Source organism: Bufo gargarizans, chromosome 5 (assembly GCF_014858855.1).
Source record: "Bufo gargarizans isolate SCDJY-AF-19 chromosome 5, ASM1485885v1, whole genome shotgun sequence".
Lineage (NCBI taxonomy): Eukaryota > Metazoa > Chordata > Amphibia > Anura > Bufonidae > Bufo > Bufo gargarizans.
In genome coordinates this window covers 336,594,450-336,612,618 of record NC_058084.1, presented here as the reverse complement: position 1 = coordinate 336,612,618, position 18,169 = coordinate 336,594,450, and the positions used below count along the sequence as shown (strand labels likewise).

At 41.5% G+C, this 18,169-nt stretch overlaps 1 protein-coding gene across 1 annotated transcript in view; it reads right to left on the bottom strand.

Annotated features, from left to right (window-relative positions):
* Positions 1 to 3,286: 3,286 nt before the first annotated feature.
* Positions 3,287 to 18,169, bottom strand: part of RNF144B (ring finger protein 144B) — a 62,184-nt gene continuing 47,301 nt past the window's right edge. Inside the window, exons 7-8 of the mRNA XM_044294717.1 lie at positions 9,304 to 9,393; positions 3,287 to 4,721 (exon numbers count right to left, since the gene is read on the bottom strand). Of these exons, the coding sequence (XP_044150652.1) occupies positions 4,578 to 4,721; positions 9,304 to 9,393 (234 nt within the window). The 3' untranslated portion in view covers positions 3,287 to 4,577. The remainder of the gene's footprint in view (positions 4,722 to 9,303; positions 9,394 to 18,169) is intronic.

The window sequence follows — 18,169 nt, the reverse complement described above, 5'->3', positions numbered from 1 at the left end:
ATAGTCCTTAAAAGGACTTTTGGGTCTCTGAAAAGTTTTTCTAATAAAAATCTTCCAATAACACTCCCTACACTGTCTTTCCCTTCCTATGCTCAGCTCTCCCTGACTAAGACTGAGCCGAACACGTGTCATCAGGTGCTTTATAGCATCCGATGACGTGTTCCGGCCAGCCAATCACTGTAATGCCAGTAGCCAACATGGCTATGGCATTACAGCGCGTGCCAGTACCTCCCTGCATGTTTATTGGCTACATAGAAGCCAAGAAATGTGTGGTGAGGAGCATTGCGCTTAAGCACATATGGTACTCGGCCGAGTACCGCCATGTGCCGAGCATCGAGATGCTCGAGCCGAACTAGTGGTCGGCCGAGCATGCTTGATTAAAACTAATAGTGACATATAAAATGTTTTTAATGGGAAGGGTTGCAGGGGGGGTGGGGGGATTCTGAGTGCTGAGACCCCACAGTTTGCTAGAATGAGAAAGAAGCACTAACACAAAGCACTACTATGATGTCTTCCCTACTCTACAGGTGGGTTACCGCATCACCAAGGGCCCCTGCCGTAGCTGTTATAACAGACATAGTACAAAACATGCCATACCAAAGATAAACATATCATGGTGTGTGCTGTTTTACACTGCCTTTCCCCCAAAAAAAAAAAAAAAAAAAGACGCCACCAAAAAAAAAAGCCTTTAGCTTTGATTACAGCATGCATTCGCTGTGGCATTCTTTCAATAAGCTTCTGCAATGTAATAAGATTTCTTTCCATCCAGTGTTGCATTCATTTTTCACCAAGATCTTGCATTGATGATGGTAGAGTCTGACTGATGCGCAAAGCCTTCTCCAGCAGATCCCAAAGATTCTCAATGGGGTTAAGGTCTGGACTTTGTAGTGGCCATTCCATGTGTGAAAATGATGTCTCCTGCTCCCTGAACCACTCTTTCACAATTTGAGCCCGATGAATCCTGGCATTGTCATATTGGAATATGCCCGTGCCATCAGGGAAAAACAAATCCATTGATGGAATAACCTGGTCCTTCAGTATGTTCAGGTAGTCAGCTGACCTTATTCTTGGAGCACATACTGTTGCTGAACCTAGACCTGACCAACTGCAGCAACCCCAGATCATAGCACTGCCCCCACAGGCTTGTACAGTAGGCACTAGGCATGATGGGTGCATCACTTCATCTGCCTCTCTTCTTACCCTGATGCGTCTATCACTCTGGAACAGGGTAAATCTGGACTCATCAGACCACATGACCTTCTTCCATTTCTCCAGGAGTTCAATCTTTATGCTCCCTAGCAAATTGAAGCCTTTTTTTCTGGTTTGCCTCACTGATTAGTGGTTTTCTTATGACTACACAGCTGTTCAGTCCCAATTCCTTGAGTTCCCTTCGCATTGTGCATGTGGAAATGCTCTTACTTTCACTATTGAACATAGCCCTGAGTTCTACTGTTGTTTTATTTCGATTTGATTTCAAACGTTTAAGTGATCGCCGATCACGATCATTCAGGATTTTTTTCCCACCACATTTCTTCCTCGAATACGATGGGTCCCCACTATCCATCCAGTTTTTAATAATGCGTTAACCCAATTTTAGTAGTTCCTGCAATCTCCTTAGAAGTTTTCTCTGCTTGATGCATGCCAATGATTTGACCCTTCTCAAACAGACTAACATCTTTTCCACGACCACGAAATGTGTCTTTCGACATGGTTGTTTAAGAAATGAGAAGCAACTCATTGCACCAGTTGGGGTTAAATAACTTGTTGCCAGCTGAAAGATAATCGCCCATGCAGTAATTATCTAATAGGAGGCTCATAACTATTTGCTTAGTTAAATCCAGGTGGGGGGACAGTTAGTGTATATCCTTACACCAAAACAGAAGATTTTTTTCCCCTCGTGACAAAAAAAAACATTGCCAGAATATTGGCCAGAGCAAAAACTCCTTCCAAAGTCAATAATAAAGAGAAGACTTCATCATGGTAAATACAGAGGGCGAACAATATGTGAACCTATGCTAAGCCTCACAAACAGGATAACCAGAATAGAGTTTTCACAAGATAGATTCTAAGAAAACACATCCTGCATAGTTTTGGAACATCTTTAGATGCGACATTAGACAGTCGGCTGAGCCTGCCAGAATTGTTGGGTTTGACCAACACAAATTTAATGTGTATGGCCAGCTTTACAATCAGACTGGATCAGTAGATCTGCTCCTTTATGATGCATCTTTATTTGAATTCTTTGTTTAGTCCCCCGATGATCGCTTGAACGAGGAGAGAGAAGCACTTGTATATTATGCTCGACTCTCCTAACCGCAGAAGAGGAAATGAAATGAGCCCATAGACAATCAAGGAGAGAGAATGCAATATGTGAGCGCTTCTCTCTTTTTGTTCTAGCAATTGGTGGGGTCTCAGCCCTCAGACCCCCACCGATCAAAACCTTTGATATGTCTCTATGATATATCATAAGTTTTATGAAAACTTCAATAAAAAAAGTTACCAAACATGGTTACAAATTCTTAATACGAGGGAAATTTTCCATTCATGACTTTTCTCCACCAGTGAACTTTATTGTAAAGGGTTATAATAATTTCTCTACTATACAGTATAGTACATGACATTAGCACAAATGGATTATTTTCTTATAAACAGCGTATTGTATTACTCAGGTATATAAGGCTACTTTCACACTAGCGTTAATATTTTCTGGTATTGAAATCCGTCAAAGGGTCTCAATACTGAAAAAAATGCTTCCGTTTTGTCCCCATTCGTTGTCAATGGGGACAAAACGTAACTGAACAGAACGGAATGCTCCAAAATGCATTCCGTTCTCATACCAGAAAGCAAACCGCAGCATGCTGCGGTCTGCTTTCAGTCCTGGAATGCAGAGCAAAACGGACCTGTCATGACCCACAATGCAAGTCAATGGGGACAGACCCTTTTTCTCTGACACAATAGAAAACGTATACGTCCCCCATTGACTTTTAATGGTGTTCATGACAGATCCGTCTTGGCTATGCTAAAGATAATACAACCGGATCCATTCATAACAGATGCAGATGGTTGTATTATCAGTAACGGAAGCGTTTTTTGCTGAACCCTGCCGGAAAACGGTAGTGTGAAAGTAGCCTTAGGCCTCCTGCACACGATCGTAGGTGTCCCGTTGCCGTATCCGCAATGCACGGGCATTGTTCCGTGTGCATTCAACATCACAGAAACACGACCCATTCAATTCAATGGGTCCGCAAATCCGGAGATGCGGAATGGTGCGGGACGGAAGCACGGAACGGAACCCTACGGGAGCACTATGGAGTTTGTCCCGCACGTCCGTTCTGCAAAAAGATAGAACATGCCCTATCTTTTTGCGGAACGGCTGGATCGCGGACACATTAAAGTGAATGGGTCCTCGATCCGCTGCAGTTGCCCCATGGAAGGTGCCCGTTTTACCTTTTGGACCGCATTTTGCAGGCCGCAGCACGGCCTCGTGTGCAGGAGGCCTTAGGGCTCGTTCACACGACCATTGGTATCCCGTGCTGTGAACAGCAAATTGCGGTCCGCAATGCACAGGCACCTTCCGTGGGGCAGGTGCATGGGGATCGCAGACCCATTCACTTGAATGGGTCTGCGATCCCTCCGTTCCGCAAAAAGAGAGAGCATGTTCTATCTTTTTGCGGTGCGGAAGCATGGAACCCCAAAAAGCACTCTGCAGTGCTTCCGTAGTGTTCAGTTCCGTGCTTCCGTTCCGCACTGTTCCACATCTCCGGATTTGCAGACCCATTGAAATAAATGGGTCCACATCCGTGATGCAGAATGACAACGGAACAGTGCCCGTGTATTGCGGATCCGCAAATGCGGTCCGCAATGCAGGAACGGGACACCAACGGTTGTGTCAGCAAGCCCTTATGCAGTGAAAATGCTCTGAACCCATTGCACATTTTGCAAATAAGAACTAACAAAATAAACAATAGCAAGTCATATTTTAAGCTTAAAATAAGACCCAAAAATTGGTTAAAAATAATTTAGCACTGATAGAAAAATATCCATTTAACAGTGCTGTGCTTATAGAGGACCTGTCATTCCTCCTGACGTTTTTGTTTTAGTAATTAATTATATTCCCCATGAAACAATTCTGAAGCTTCTTAGGACTCTACAATGAGCTGTAGCTACACACCCCTTTCACAAAGAAGTGGCAATGCCCAGTTGTCAATTTACTCATACATTTCTAGGGGGAATACAAGAGGAACAACCAACCCAATTTTTTTTTTTCCAGAATTGTTTTATGGGAAATACAAGTATTTACTAAAATTGACACAACAGGAATGGTGACAGCGCTTAAGTTTCATTACCCTTTTTGAAATATAAATAGATTTATATAGATACACTACAGAACTAAAGAGAAATATAGCATAAAATGTCAATACACTGTATATTATATAAAATTGCTTAAAAAACAAACAGTATATTGAGTAAAATGCTGAAAAATAACAGTTTGTTGATTATATTTCTTGAGCCTATACAAAGCTGCTCATCCATATCACAAGTGCATGAAGAATAAAAAGCTAACAGTTCTGTCCGGATTAAGTAGTTGGTGACGGAGCATGCTTTTTCTTCTTTCCTTTGCAGGATTTGCAGACACAGCAGATTATGCACGGTGACGCTAGAAGTAGTAAAGGTGATGTCACAATTGCAATGATACCGAGGCCAACAAGGATACCCACAACCTGTCATGAAAAAACACAAACAAAATTTGCAAACATTCATTATAGTGTTTCATACAACAAATATGTCAAGGAATCTGTTTTGGTATTTTAAAGGGGATCTGTCAGCAGACTTGTACCTACAGTCAGGTCCATAAATATTGGGACATGGACACAATTCTAACATTTTTGGCTCTATACACCACCACAATGGATTTGAAATGAAACAAACAAGATGTGCTTTAACTGCAGAGCAATTTGTCTGCGACTTGCCTGCGTTATCTCCTACCTGTGTATACAGAGTGTCTCCAGTCCTGAGCCGCCCTGCATGTGTGATCCTGCCCTTTTTATTTTGAGTTTTATTTGTATTTTAAGCTAACTCAGTTCGTCAGCCTTTGGGCTTGTTCACACGACCGTGCCGTGTTTTGTGGTCTGCAAATTGCGGATCCGCAAAACATGGATACCGCCCATGTGCCTTCCGCAATTTGCGGTACGGAACAGGAGGCCCATTATAAAAATGCCTATTCTTATTCGTAAAACGGACAAGAATAGGAGATGCCTCATAATTTTTGCGGGGCCACGGAACAGACCAACTGATGCGGACAGCAAACGGAGTGCTGTCCACATCTTTTGCGGCCCCATTGAAGTGAATGGGTCAGCACACGAGCCTCAAAAAATGTGGCTTGGATGCAGACCAAAACCATGGTCATGTGAACAAGCCCTTTGTCTGTATTCCTGCAAACCCCCACCCTGCCCTGCCTGTGTCTGCACTACCACCCTGACAGCCAGTCTATCCTGTGTCTGCATTCATCTACACTTCCAGTGTGCTACCTGGACCTCTAAAACAGCAATCAGGTCTAAGTGACTGTTCTGACCAAACTTGCAATTTTGGTGCATTTTTTTGGTTTGTTATCCTGAGCTCCTGGTGCTTGTGCCAGGGTTCCCGTCTCAAGTAGCTCAGCCCTGTACAGAGGTGAATGGGTGAATAGCAGGGGAGCACCAGAATAAAGTCCTTAGGGCTCTTTCACACGAGCGGTAATCCCCTGCGTGAAAGACAGCCAAGCCCCGCTCCGACAGCAGAGACACGGAGCATTAACATGATTGATAATGCTCCGGGCCTCTCTGTGATCTTTTTACTACAAAATCACACTGACAACTTTATCTCACTGTGATTTTGTAGAAAAAAAGATGAACAAGATCTGTTAAACATAGAGAATTGCACAAGAAATACACACATACCATTTAAAGGGGTTTTCCAATGTGGAAAAAAAAAACTTGCACATACCTTGAGTTAAGATTGTATCATTGTTTTTCCCATTATCTTTTTTGCCTTTAATTTCATAAATTTCCTGCTCGTGGTCCTCTCTCCCCCACTTACAGCATCCCATTCACTTCCATGTAGCTTGCAGCATGCCTCCATAAACTACATTTCCCATAATCCCTTTTTTGCTTACTTCTTCCCTCTGTTCATGGCTCTCTCCCTCCTACTCTCACCCAATTTTCACAATTAATTACTTTGTCACAAATCTCATTTCATTGTATGTACGGGCGCAATGACGGGGAACGGCAGTCAGGCCGTCCCCATCATTGAACCCCTCAGATGCCGGGGTTAATAAAAAAAATATACATTCCTTATCCATTTACTAGTGGAGAGGCCGTTGATTGAAGACGCCGTGCGAAATATCATGCGGTGACGTGATGACGTTATCACGCTCGCCGGGCACAGCGACGCCATCACTGATCAAATGTCACCGCACAAGAGATTTTGCAACAGCTTCTCCGTGAACAAATGGAAGGTTTTTTTTTTAACCACCATTTCAGGAAAAATTCATTCGTTACCACAAAGCGCAAGGAAATTCGGCTTCGCTGCTAATCAAATTTTTCCTGAAATTTGGATTGACGTTAATTCATTTAACTGTGATTCGCTTAACACTAATATGTACGCACCTCTCTTCCCATTCACATATATATTTATGGTCTAAATAGCTCATGCACAGTAGTGCCTCGCTAATCCCGATGACGCAGAGACGAGAATCAGGAAGAAGAGAGAGAGTGCTGGTGGTGAGGAGCGGCAGCATCCAGGAGCAGCAGCATCCAGGAGCAGGAGAGGTAAGTTCTTTTTTTGTATTTTATTTGCGCTGATGGCTGACATGGGGGGGGCATGATGGCTGACATGGGGGACATGATGGCTGACATGGGGGACATGATGGCTGACATGGGGGACATGATGGTTGACATGGGGGACATGATGGCTGACATGGGGGACATGATGGCTGACATGGGGGACATGATGGCTGACATGGGGGACATGATGGCTGACATGGGGGACATGATGGCTGACATGGGAGTCTGATCTGAGGCATTGGGGGTCTGATCTAAGGTCTGATTAACATTGGGGCTCTGATTGCTGGTCTGACCTGAGGTGCAATGGAAAATATTTTTTTCTTATCATCCTCCTAAAACCTAGGTGCGTCTTATGGGCCGGTGCAACTTAGAGGGCAAAAAATACGGTCATCAAACCAGCGATTGTCTGAATCAGAGAGAGGATACCAGGACCACACAGAGGAGATGTAGCTTTGCTTGTGTTGGCAAAAATCCTTGCACCGGCCCTGCTTGACACTGCGGGCACCACCACGTATTGGACTGTCTGGGATTACTCAGTGAGTAGTGCTGTCTTGATGTTACAGTTGCAAGAAAAAGTATGTGAACCCTTTGAAATGATATGGATTTCTGCACAAATTGGTCATAAAATGTGATCTGATCTTCATCTAAGTCACAACAATAGACAATCACAGTCTGCTTAAACTAATAACACACAAATAATTAAATGTTACCACGTTTTTATTGAACACACCATGTAAACATTCACAGTGCAGGTGGAAAAAGTATGTGAACCCCTAGACTAATGACATCTCCAAGAGCTAATTGGAGTGAGGTGTCAGCCAACTGGAGTCCAATCAATCAATGAGATGAGATTGGAGGTGTTGGTTACAGCTGCCCTGCCCTATAAAAAAAACACACACCAGTTCTGGGTTTGCACAAAAGAGCTCTCAAAAGACCTACGATTAAGAATTGTTGACTTGCATAAAGCTGGAAAGGGTTATAAAAGTATCCCTTTCCAGGCTTTTATTTACTTTTTTTCGGTATGAGATGACGATTTGATTGGTACTATTTTAGGGTGCATATGACTTTTTGATCGCTTGGTATTACACTTTTTGTGATGTAAGGTGACCAAAAATGGCTTTTTAGACACCGTTTTTTTTTTTTTTTACATTGTTCACCTGAGGGTAATGTGATCTTTTTATACAGCAGGTTGCTACGGACGGGGCAATACCTAATATGTATACTTTTTTTATTTATTTAAGTTTTACACAATAAATGCATTTTTGAAACAAAAAAAATAATCATGTTTTAGTGTCTCCATATTCTGAGAGCCATACTTTTTATTTTTTGGGCAATTGTTTTATGTAGGGGCTCATTTTTGGGGGGATGAGGTGATGGTTTGATTGGTACTATTTTGGGGGGCATACACCTTTTTGATCCCTTGGTGTTGCACTTTTTGTGATGTAAGGTGACAAAAAAATGGTTGTTTTAGCACAATTTTTATTTTATTTTTTTCTACGGTGTTCAGGTGAGGGAGGGAATCCCAATATTTCTGTTTTTCAGTTTTTGTTTTCCATTTTTTTTACAAATATGTGTGTTTTATTTTGGGAAAGGGGCTTTTTTTTTTTACTTGAAACTTTATTTTTTGGTATGAAAAACACTTTAACTTTCTTTATTTATTTTTTTTGTCCCACTATGGGACTTCAACTTCTGGGGTCTGATTCCCTCTGAAATGTATTACAATACAACCTGTATTGTAATACATTGCATGTCAGCTTGTATGCTAAGAGCTGGATCTCACAGGCTTCTGCAGAAGGCAAGCTCAGATGCCTATGGAAAAGTACCCTCCGCAAACCCTCTGCATGCCGTGTTCCGCTTTGACCTCGGCATAAAAGGGGTTAATACGCCAGCATCAGTGTCTTCACCGATGCCGGCGTATGCAGCAGGGGCCTGGCTGTCAGTGACTGGGTCAGTGCCGCTGATTGGGCGGGCGCAGCTCCTGCATCCTTCAGATCAGCCCGCTGTAAGTAGTACGGAGCTGGTCCTTAAGTCACGTCCACCATTGCCGTACATGTACGGTGAGGGTCCTTAAGGGGTTAAACTGGCATTTTTCAAGTGTCTTTTAATGCCTATTAAGATCCCAGAGGGAAACATGCTTGAAAAACCAACTTTCCTAGATCGTGCTGTGTTTTGTCAAAAACACGTCGCAACGGTTGTGAATTTCAGTATAGACTTTAAAGTAAAATCTGGACCAAAACTAAAACTAAAAATAATTCTTTAAAAACTTGTGCATTAATGAAATTATTGCTGAAAAACTTTAACTGTAACCTGTGTTCTGATTTATAAAATGTGTCAAAAGTGTCCACAATAGGTATAATAAAACAGTTTCTGTCTTGTTTTTTATTTTTTTAAAAAATTGGGAATGAAGGAATTCTGACCTTATTGTTAACATACTGTACGTACAGGTTTTAGTACAAACAATACAAATCATTGGATCAATTACCTGTGTCCGGTTCCACATAACTGATGCTCTAGAATGTCCCAGTTTGTTCCTGCAGGGACCTTTGTCATAGTGCCGTAGAAAAATATCATTCTGAAAAGCAAATAAATATGTCTCGTAAGATGCAGATGCTCAATATAGCTGATTGCTGAAGTTCGGTAACAATGGGAACAGTCATGATCTTTGGCAGGGACACCTTTGTTTGCAGTCTTTTAAATTTGACTAGCCGACACTGCATAAATCAGGCATATCCACAGATAAAGATTAAAACTTGTCAGTGTTCCTGAATCCTTATGTGCACCAACTGTTTACTAAGTTTCTCTTTTTAAATGACTTCTCCTGCCAACAAACTACTTCTCGTCAGTCCTATCAGCTCCCATGAAGCAAACATCTCTTAGTTACCCAAGCACAGACCTACAAATGGTACAGAATCACTCAGTGCTCTGCAATCTGCAGGCAGCATGGTACAGAGCAGGAGGAGCTGAGCACATTGATATGCAGTAGAGATGAGCGCATTTCATATTTAGAAATTCGTTCACGCTTTGTTTGGTGGTAAAAACAGAATTGCGTTATGGATTCCGTTACCACGGACCATAATGCAATTCTATGACGGAATGCATAACGGAATGCCTTTAGAGACATTCCGTTATTCATTCCGTCATAATAGAAGTCTATTGACTGCAAAACGGATCCGTCCCGTTTCCATTATGCAGGGGAGTCCTCTCCTGCATAACGGAAACAGGAAGGATCCGTTATGCAGGTCATAGACTTCTATTATGACGGAATGAAAAACATTATGCATTCTGTCATAGAATTGCGTTATGGTACGTGGTAACAGAATCCATAACGCAATTCTGCTTTTACCACCAAACGAAGCGTGAACGAATTTCATAACATGAAATCTGCTCATCTCTAATATACAGTTTTACGGGAAAATATGCTCAGCTCCTCCTGCTCTATAACATGCTGCCTGAAGACACTTCGTTGTGACAGGTTCTCTTTAACCCCTTCAGGACCAGGCGATTTTCAGTTTTTGTATTTCGATTTTTTACCCCTGGCATTCCCAGAACCATAACTTTGTTATTTTTCCATTCACATAGCTGTATGACGGATTGTTTTTTTGCCAGACAAGTTGTACTTTCTAGTGGCACCATGTAATATTGCATACGATGTCGTGGGAAGCTGGAAAATGGAGTAAAATTGGGGAAAAAAAAAAACACAATTCCACCATAGTTTTATGGATTTCGTTTTTAAGGCGTTCCCGATGCTGTAATAGTGACCTGTTCCCTTCATTCTCCAGGGCAGTTTCATTTCAGTGAATGCACATTTCTATAGTTTTTCATGTGTTTTAATCTCTCTCTCTCTCTAGATAGAGATATATATATATATATATATATATAGAGAAGGTGTTCTGCGATCACTCAAAAACGCAACCATCGATTTCAACAAAACTTTGTATACACATTCCTTTTCTTCACTGTTGTAGGTCAGCTTTAGGCTAGGGCTACACAACGACATGTGTCGCACGACACATAGGGCACAACTACACTGCTACATGTGTCGCGCAACATTGATGTCACACCAGACATTTTGTCTCAACAATTTTTATAAGGATAGTCTATGGTGTTGCACTGCAACATGTGACTTGCTGCGACTGCAGTGTGACACCATAGCCTATCATTATAAAAATTGCTGAGACAAAATTCCGCGTAGCACGACAAAAAGCGTCGTGTAGCACTAGCATTAAAGGGGCAGGGCACTGTGGAGGTCACTGTTAAAGAGCAGTTCAGTGTGGATGTTACTGTTAAGGGGGCAGGCCGCTGTGGAGGTCACTGTTAAAGGGGGGGACACTGTGGAGTTCACTGTTAAGGGGGCAGGGGCCACTATTAAAGGGGCAACTGCTGTGGAGGTCACTGTTAAGGCTGCGGGGTACTGTGGAGGTCACTCTTAAAGGGGCGGGCCCCTGAGGAAGTCACTGTCAAGGGAGTGGGGTGCTGTGAAACTCGCTGTTAAAGGGGCGGGCTGCTGTGAAGGTCAAAGTTAAGGGGATGGGTTGCTGTGGAGGTCCCATTTTAAGAAGGCTGGGCATTGTGGGCGGGGTCAATGTTAAGGGGTGGGGGAGCTGTGGAGTTCACTGTTATGGGGGATACTGTCGATTATCTTTTAATGACACACACAAACATTAAATGAAATAGATGAAATATACCTGTGCAAAGCTGGGTCCTTCTGCTAGTACTTAAAAATATAAATGTTTGGGGAAAGAAAATGACTTTTGCTTTGCATATTCTGACTCCATAACTTTTATATTTAAGCCTATGTGGAGCTGCCTGAGTGATTATTTTTTGCAAGGCGATCTGTAGTTATTATGGATACCATTTTGGACAGTGTTTGCCCTTTTGATCAGTTTTCAAAAAATTTTGGGGAAGGAGAAGCAACAAAAAAAGGCTGAATCGACCAATTTTTTTCCATTATGTCATTCACTGTATGGGATAAATACATTTATTTATATAGTGTGGGCATTTGGGGACACGGTGGTGCAATGATCTTTATTTTTTCTTGTTTATTTTTATTATGGGGAAAGGGGGTGACTCAAATATTTTTTTTTTATATTTTTTAAATCTTTTCTATTTTTTTACTTTGAGGGGACTTGAACGTGCAATAGTTAGCTCACTTGTCCAATAGACTGCAATGAGTTACCGATGCAGTCTGTGGGACATTCAGTATGTTCCTATGGAGCCTTGCAGCAGACATTGCTCCATAGGAACTATTGCTATTCCTAGAGAGGCCAAGGCTATCATAAGGAATGTGCTCCAGGGAAAAGCTGCTTCAGATTCTGTGGTCACAACTGACCACGTCATCTAAGGGGTTAAATCACTGACATAAGCTTCTGGTGTCTGCTTTGTAAAACAGCAGAAACCCAGCAGCTATGGCGCACGTTCACGAGCAGAGTAAGCGCCATTTTTAAAGAATAGACTCTTCCGTACATGTATAGCGGCGGTCCTGAAGGGGTTAAAAGGATATTCGGAGTGTAAAAAAAAAAAAACAGGCTAGAATATGTTTAAAAAAAAAAGCTAGGTAAGGCTTGTTCAGCCAATCACTGGCTGAGGCCTTTCTTAGCATCTTCCATGTACCAATATCTTTTAATCTAGGGTAAAATAGCAAAATGTTAACAAAAATGTTACTTTGGGTCTTTTTTCTTTTAAAATGTAATAAAACTATGTTATGCAAAATGTTAATAAAAGTATAATTCTCTTTACTCTCACTTGTATAGGGATACCAAATATGAGTACTTTGCCAAGCATACTGTACATAGATTGCTATAGCACCTGAGAACAAAGGTCCTTATATTTATTCTAGCTTTCCCCACCACCATTAGCTGATGTACTGGGATCTGTAAATGGGTACAAAGTAGCTGTCTATAATATTTTATTTTATTTTAGACACATTGAGGAGATACTTTGAGGCAAAAAAAATATGTGACAGTTACATATAACTAAGTTAATAACTATAAATGCAAAGAAATCCGCAGAATTATTGCTGGATGGGAAGTGGCATGTGGATTTCCTATTCTGTGAAAAATGTTATTTGGAGCCATTGGTACAGTACATAAGAGAAAAGGTTAAGATCTGTACAAGGATTGCTCTTTTATTTAGAGATCGTATGTCAGTGGTCAAAACGGCTACTTGGCTGCCTATATACCTAGATCTGTGTGAGGCATAAGGCGTTATGTTTGGGCAGGAATAGGTTAAAGCTGATAATATATTCTTATAAACAGGAATCACAGCCTTCTACTTTTGCACTTCATGGAAATTTGAAGTACTTCCAACTATGCACGGTATTAGGCAATCATTCATGTTTGTTTGCAGTAGCTGACAGACTCTGTTACAGTTTAGGGAATTCAGAGCTCGGCGCTGTGGTCACCTTTGGTCTGTTCATTGAGCAGGCTCTGTCAAAGTCGTGTTCAGTGACATACAGTGTGTGCTCCTTTTTACGGATTTACTATTGCCACAATTAAAGGAGGACATGAAGCGTCCCTCCTGTACTCACCACAACTCAACTAATGCAATCAAGAGCTGTGTTTTTATTATATATCATGTTCTGAAGAGCTTTATTTTAACACGTTACAAACATCATTAGGCTGGTTTCAGACTGTCATATTTTATTAGTTTTCTAAGCCAAAGCCAGAAATAGATCCCAAGGTAATGTCTCCTTCTTGCTATATGCCTTTTCACAAAAACTGCATCAAAGTTCTGTTCCGATTGGATGCTATGGCAGCCCAGGTTTTGTGAAGACTCCTAGGCCTGCCACAGCAAACCACTGAATGAGCTCTGTGACCTAGTGATGTGCCGCTTGGGGGAAAGGCCGCAGAGGCACACGACTCAAATCTGTGATTAAAATGTTCAAGCCAGGACTGGAGAAGCAGTGAACAGCGGGGAGGAGGTAAGTATGTCTCCCTCCACAAGGTCCGGCGGGGAGGAAGCGGGAGCCAAAAAGTGTTGAAAAGGTGGAATAACCATTTAATCAAGCTGCATCTTTAAGGGTTTAAATGTAATGCATAATAAAAACTATATAAATTTGGAAATTGCTGCAGTCATACTGACCCACAGAATAAAGCCTTCATATCAATATCAGTGCACAGTGAATTCTGTAAACGCATTAAACTCAAAAAATAATGTTTGCATTCTATATCTCCATTTTGACACAATTTTTTCCCCCCCATTAATCAGTACAGAATACGGTAAATTAAATAGTGCCATCGCAAAATACAACTTTTACCCACAAAAAATAAGCCCTCATATGTCAATGTGAATGAAAAGTAAAATAGTCTTGGAAGGCAGGAAGAAAAAAAATTAGAACTGGCCCAGGCCTTAATGGGTTAATATGAACTTAACTATGACACATCTGAGAGCCTTTAGAGGGCCCGGGTCTGCCATAGCAACCAAACGTTTTCCACAATCTCATTGTGGGTGAGCTGGTCAGGCATAGAAACCAGTCTGATTCCAGTAAATTTCTTCTCAGATACCGTGGTCGCAAATGACCAGAGAATCTGAGGGGTTAAATGTTCATGACCAGTTGTCTCACAGACACTGCCATATATTGCGGATGTTGGGAAGGGGTTAAATTTCTAGTAGAACTCTGGCTCATGTATTAACACAACTTCACTCCTCTACTGATTTGCAATCCAGCAGCAGTGGCCGTGCTTGCACACTATAGGACACTATAAGTACCCATAGTGTGCAAGTGCGACCACCGCTGCTGGATTGTTGGTTGGTCATAATCCCTGAAAATGAGCAGTGTATAATGTGATGGAAAAATGAATCCATCCAGCAAAGGAAGCAATATGTACAATCACAATACATTAGCAAGTGCCTTCTGTGTCTACATGATAAATGCCATTTGCTCAAGTGACACAACCTCTTTAAACAGATTCTAAAGCAGTAATATGATAGGAAACTTTAAATGAAAATTATTGCTAAGTTGCTTAATTTTCTTTATAGTAAGAAAATTTATATTAAAAGGTGCCCACAGCCTTCAAGCAAATCACTTGGAATATGTATATTACAAAGTGGAGTTCTCTGATAAAGTATGGTTGAAATAATTCAGTATCAGGTGTCTTCAATACAAAGTTGTAAAGCAGTAGTACTGGTTAATAATTCACTGGCAAGTTGTTCGCTTCATGCTTTAATTGTTGGACTTTGTGTTGCTAGGTCAGATTAATCAGGCAGTAATCTAGAATAACAAACCATGTGAGCTGTTCTTTGTATTTCATGCATAACTACTTCCGATTACTGTCCTAAGCCCCGTTTACACTGTGAGAGAACTTTAGTAAGGTCTCCAAAAAAGTGACACCATGCCAAAACTTCAGTCATCAGTGACAAACCTGGGTTCCAATAAGGCAAGTTTACACTATCATTTTCTGCTTATTTGCACTCACACCTCTCTGAAAAGCTGAAAGCAGGATATCCTCTGACATCAGACCCGCGTTCTCATCTGGAATGTTCCCAAGTGCAGTAAATGTGACATGTAAGTGTTTCACTGACTGGACCTACACTATAGTTTTACCTATCATTCCAAATTGTGGCCTATTTCTATAGAAATTCAAACCATATTTCTCTAGACAAAGTCAAACAAACATTTTAATTGCTATAAATGATAAATCCTATCAATCAGATATAGTAAATTCAGTAAACACAAAATAATAATAGCACTTGACTAAGGCTGGATGATTTTTTCAATTTAAGGGCAATTGCAGATTTTAATCTAATTTGCTTTTCTTTAATTTACTTGCCATAACTTTAATTTTTACATTCCAGTTGTCATATAAGGGATTGTTTTTCGCAGGATGAATTTTATTTTTTAGCAACACCATTTTAGGTGTTGGGTGATTACCTATTTTGAAGTAATAAAAAATAAAAAGCTATTCTGACATTGTTTTTTGCACCTTAAATTACAGGGTTTACCATGCGAACAAATTAGCTTACTATTATTCTGTGGGTCAGTACTTTTAGGACAAGGTGATACCAAATATATATATATATAGTTTTATTTCTTTTTTTACTACTTTTGCACAATAATAGCACATCACATATGCACTGAGGCCAGTATCACATCAAATTCATTGTGAATATGAGACTTAATATCTCGACCTGGAAAAGTTGGGTAACCACCAATACGGCCACTGCTAGATGTCACCCAGCTTTCTCAAACTCCTACAATCAGAGAGACGTGGTAGCTAGGCATGTGCTCCCATGTAAGCAGACTGGTCTGCCTTTCAGGAGTCTGGGAAAGTTGGTTGACAGTTGGCAAAGGCCAAAAATACTGGTGGTCACTCAGCCTTCCCAGGGTGAGATTGTCAGTCTTAGAGAAGGGAGCCGGCATTCAACAGCCTGTGAGGCAGCCGTATATGTACTGTGCGTCTGCCTCACAATAAAACATTTTCATCCTCGCTCCTGCTGTAGGGACAAGGCTTTATTCAATTTCATGATTATGGGCAAATCCAGAATTGTGCTCACTAGAAGTTGTGATTAATCAAATTTATTTGATTAATTACCCAGTCCTACTCCCAACCGACATAAAAGGAGATCGAACAAAGAACAAAAAAAAAGGGGTGACTCTCCCTAGACCAATACATAAATATCTCTAAAGTTTGTGCACAAAATTGGGCTGTCTTTTCTGGGTGTAATGGGCAGTAGGAATGGACCCACTGTCCCTACCAACCGGTTTAGCTTTGGGCTAACTCTAAGGACACCATCCTGGCAGTCTGCTGGTATTCACCCTTTAAACCCTATACAGTGATCTGGTCTTTGATGCAGGGGATCTACCAGGCCAATACCTCTTGAGATAGTTCCGGTCCATTTGGCAGATGATGCACGGGGGTCAGAGACACCGAAGCAAAGCACCAAGGGTTCAGGCAATTTTCGTAGTCCAGTGACAGACTGAGGTCAGGGCAAGCCGCTTACAAAGGAATACGAGAAACAAGTCCAAGGTCAGGGCAGACAGTAACGGGGCAATACGAGAAACAGGCTAAGGTCAGGGCAGGTGGCTTGGAGTCAGAGTTGGCTTTCAGGCAGGAGTTCTGTACACAGGTAGTCAAACAGAATATTGCACCTTCACTGGTAACTAGAGACTAGGACCCTAAAAGCCCAGGCACCCTCCTACTGAGGAAGGGACCTTAAATACCCAGGGACTGCCAGCCATAGGCTTGGGAAGAATCTGCATGAGCGTGCACTAGCACTTTAAATAGCAGAAAGCAAGCACGCATGCCAGAGCCTGTAGTTTATACTGAAGATGATGGCCAGGGCGACCACCGACAGGGAAAGGAACGTGAGTGGGCCCAGACTATTGGGTGAGCAGAGGAACTGGCTAGGTGAGTAGCACAGTGCCGGGATGCCGATGCCTTATATTGTACATAAACTTTAAGAATTTTAAATTGTTGCAAAAATATGTGTAACTGTTGATTACTTCTAAACAGGATTGCAGAAACACATTGAAAATGCTGTAGAAACAACCCCATTCAACTGCATGGGAATCATTTTCAGTCTCAGACATTTCTGCAACAAATCAGCCATGAGTCAACATATTCTAAAGTTCCTTCTAACAATAGTCCATCAATTTTATCTCTTTTCATCCTCCCCTCCTTCTTTCTCTTCTTGCTTTGCATTCTTCTAGTACCTTTATTTTTTATATTTTGCTACACCTATATCAGAAGTACAAAGTTTTTATCTGACTATTTCTGGTTATGCCTTATCTGGTATTGGTCTACCCTAAAGTTTTCTATTGTTATACCAGTTACTATCACTGTATAGTTTTAGCTGGAGGTGTTCATTTCAAAAATGAAAAAAACTACAATAAAATTAGACCTGATTAGATTTTACATAACATTGGCAAATTGTTAAACAGCAAGGATTTGTCACCATATGTCCAGGATCAAAACATTTTTTTAAACATGCAATATCACCTTGTCTAGAAATTTCTCTATGTTTTTTTTTATATTTTCAGCACTTCTCCAGTGCTGCTATGTCCCCCGCCGAATGTTTACATTTCTGAAACTGGGTTATGTAATTTGTGGCCGCACTGCCTTGTGGGTCCCATCGCCGCTGCCAGGCTATATGTCCCAGCAGTCTCCACTCCTCCATGTATCCCTCCCCCTCATTGCTATTCCGCCTCCTGCCACTCGTATGGAATGCGACATAGTATAGTATAGTTCTCTGCCTCCTTCTTTAGAGGATAACGCTCCAGAATGTCCGGTGACGTCACCGTCCCAGAGACTAGCGCTGCCAGTTACCGCCTACTAACCTCCCTCCCTGCGCTCTGCAGAACGCTCTTGTGTGCCTGTGACGTCACCGGGCTCCTTTGAAAGCGGAAGAAG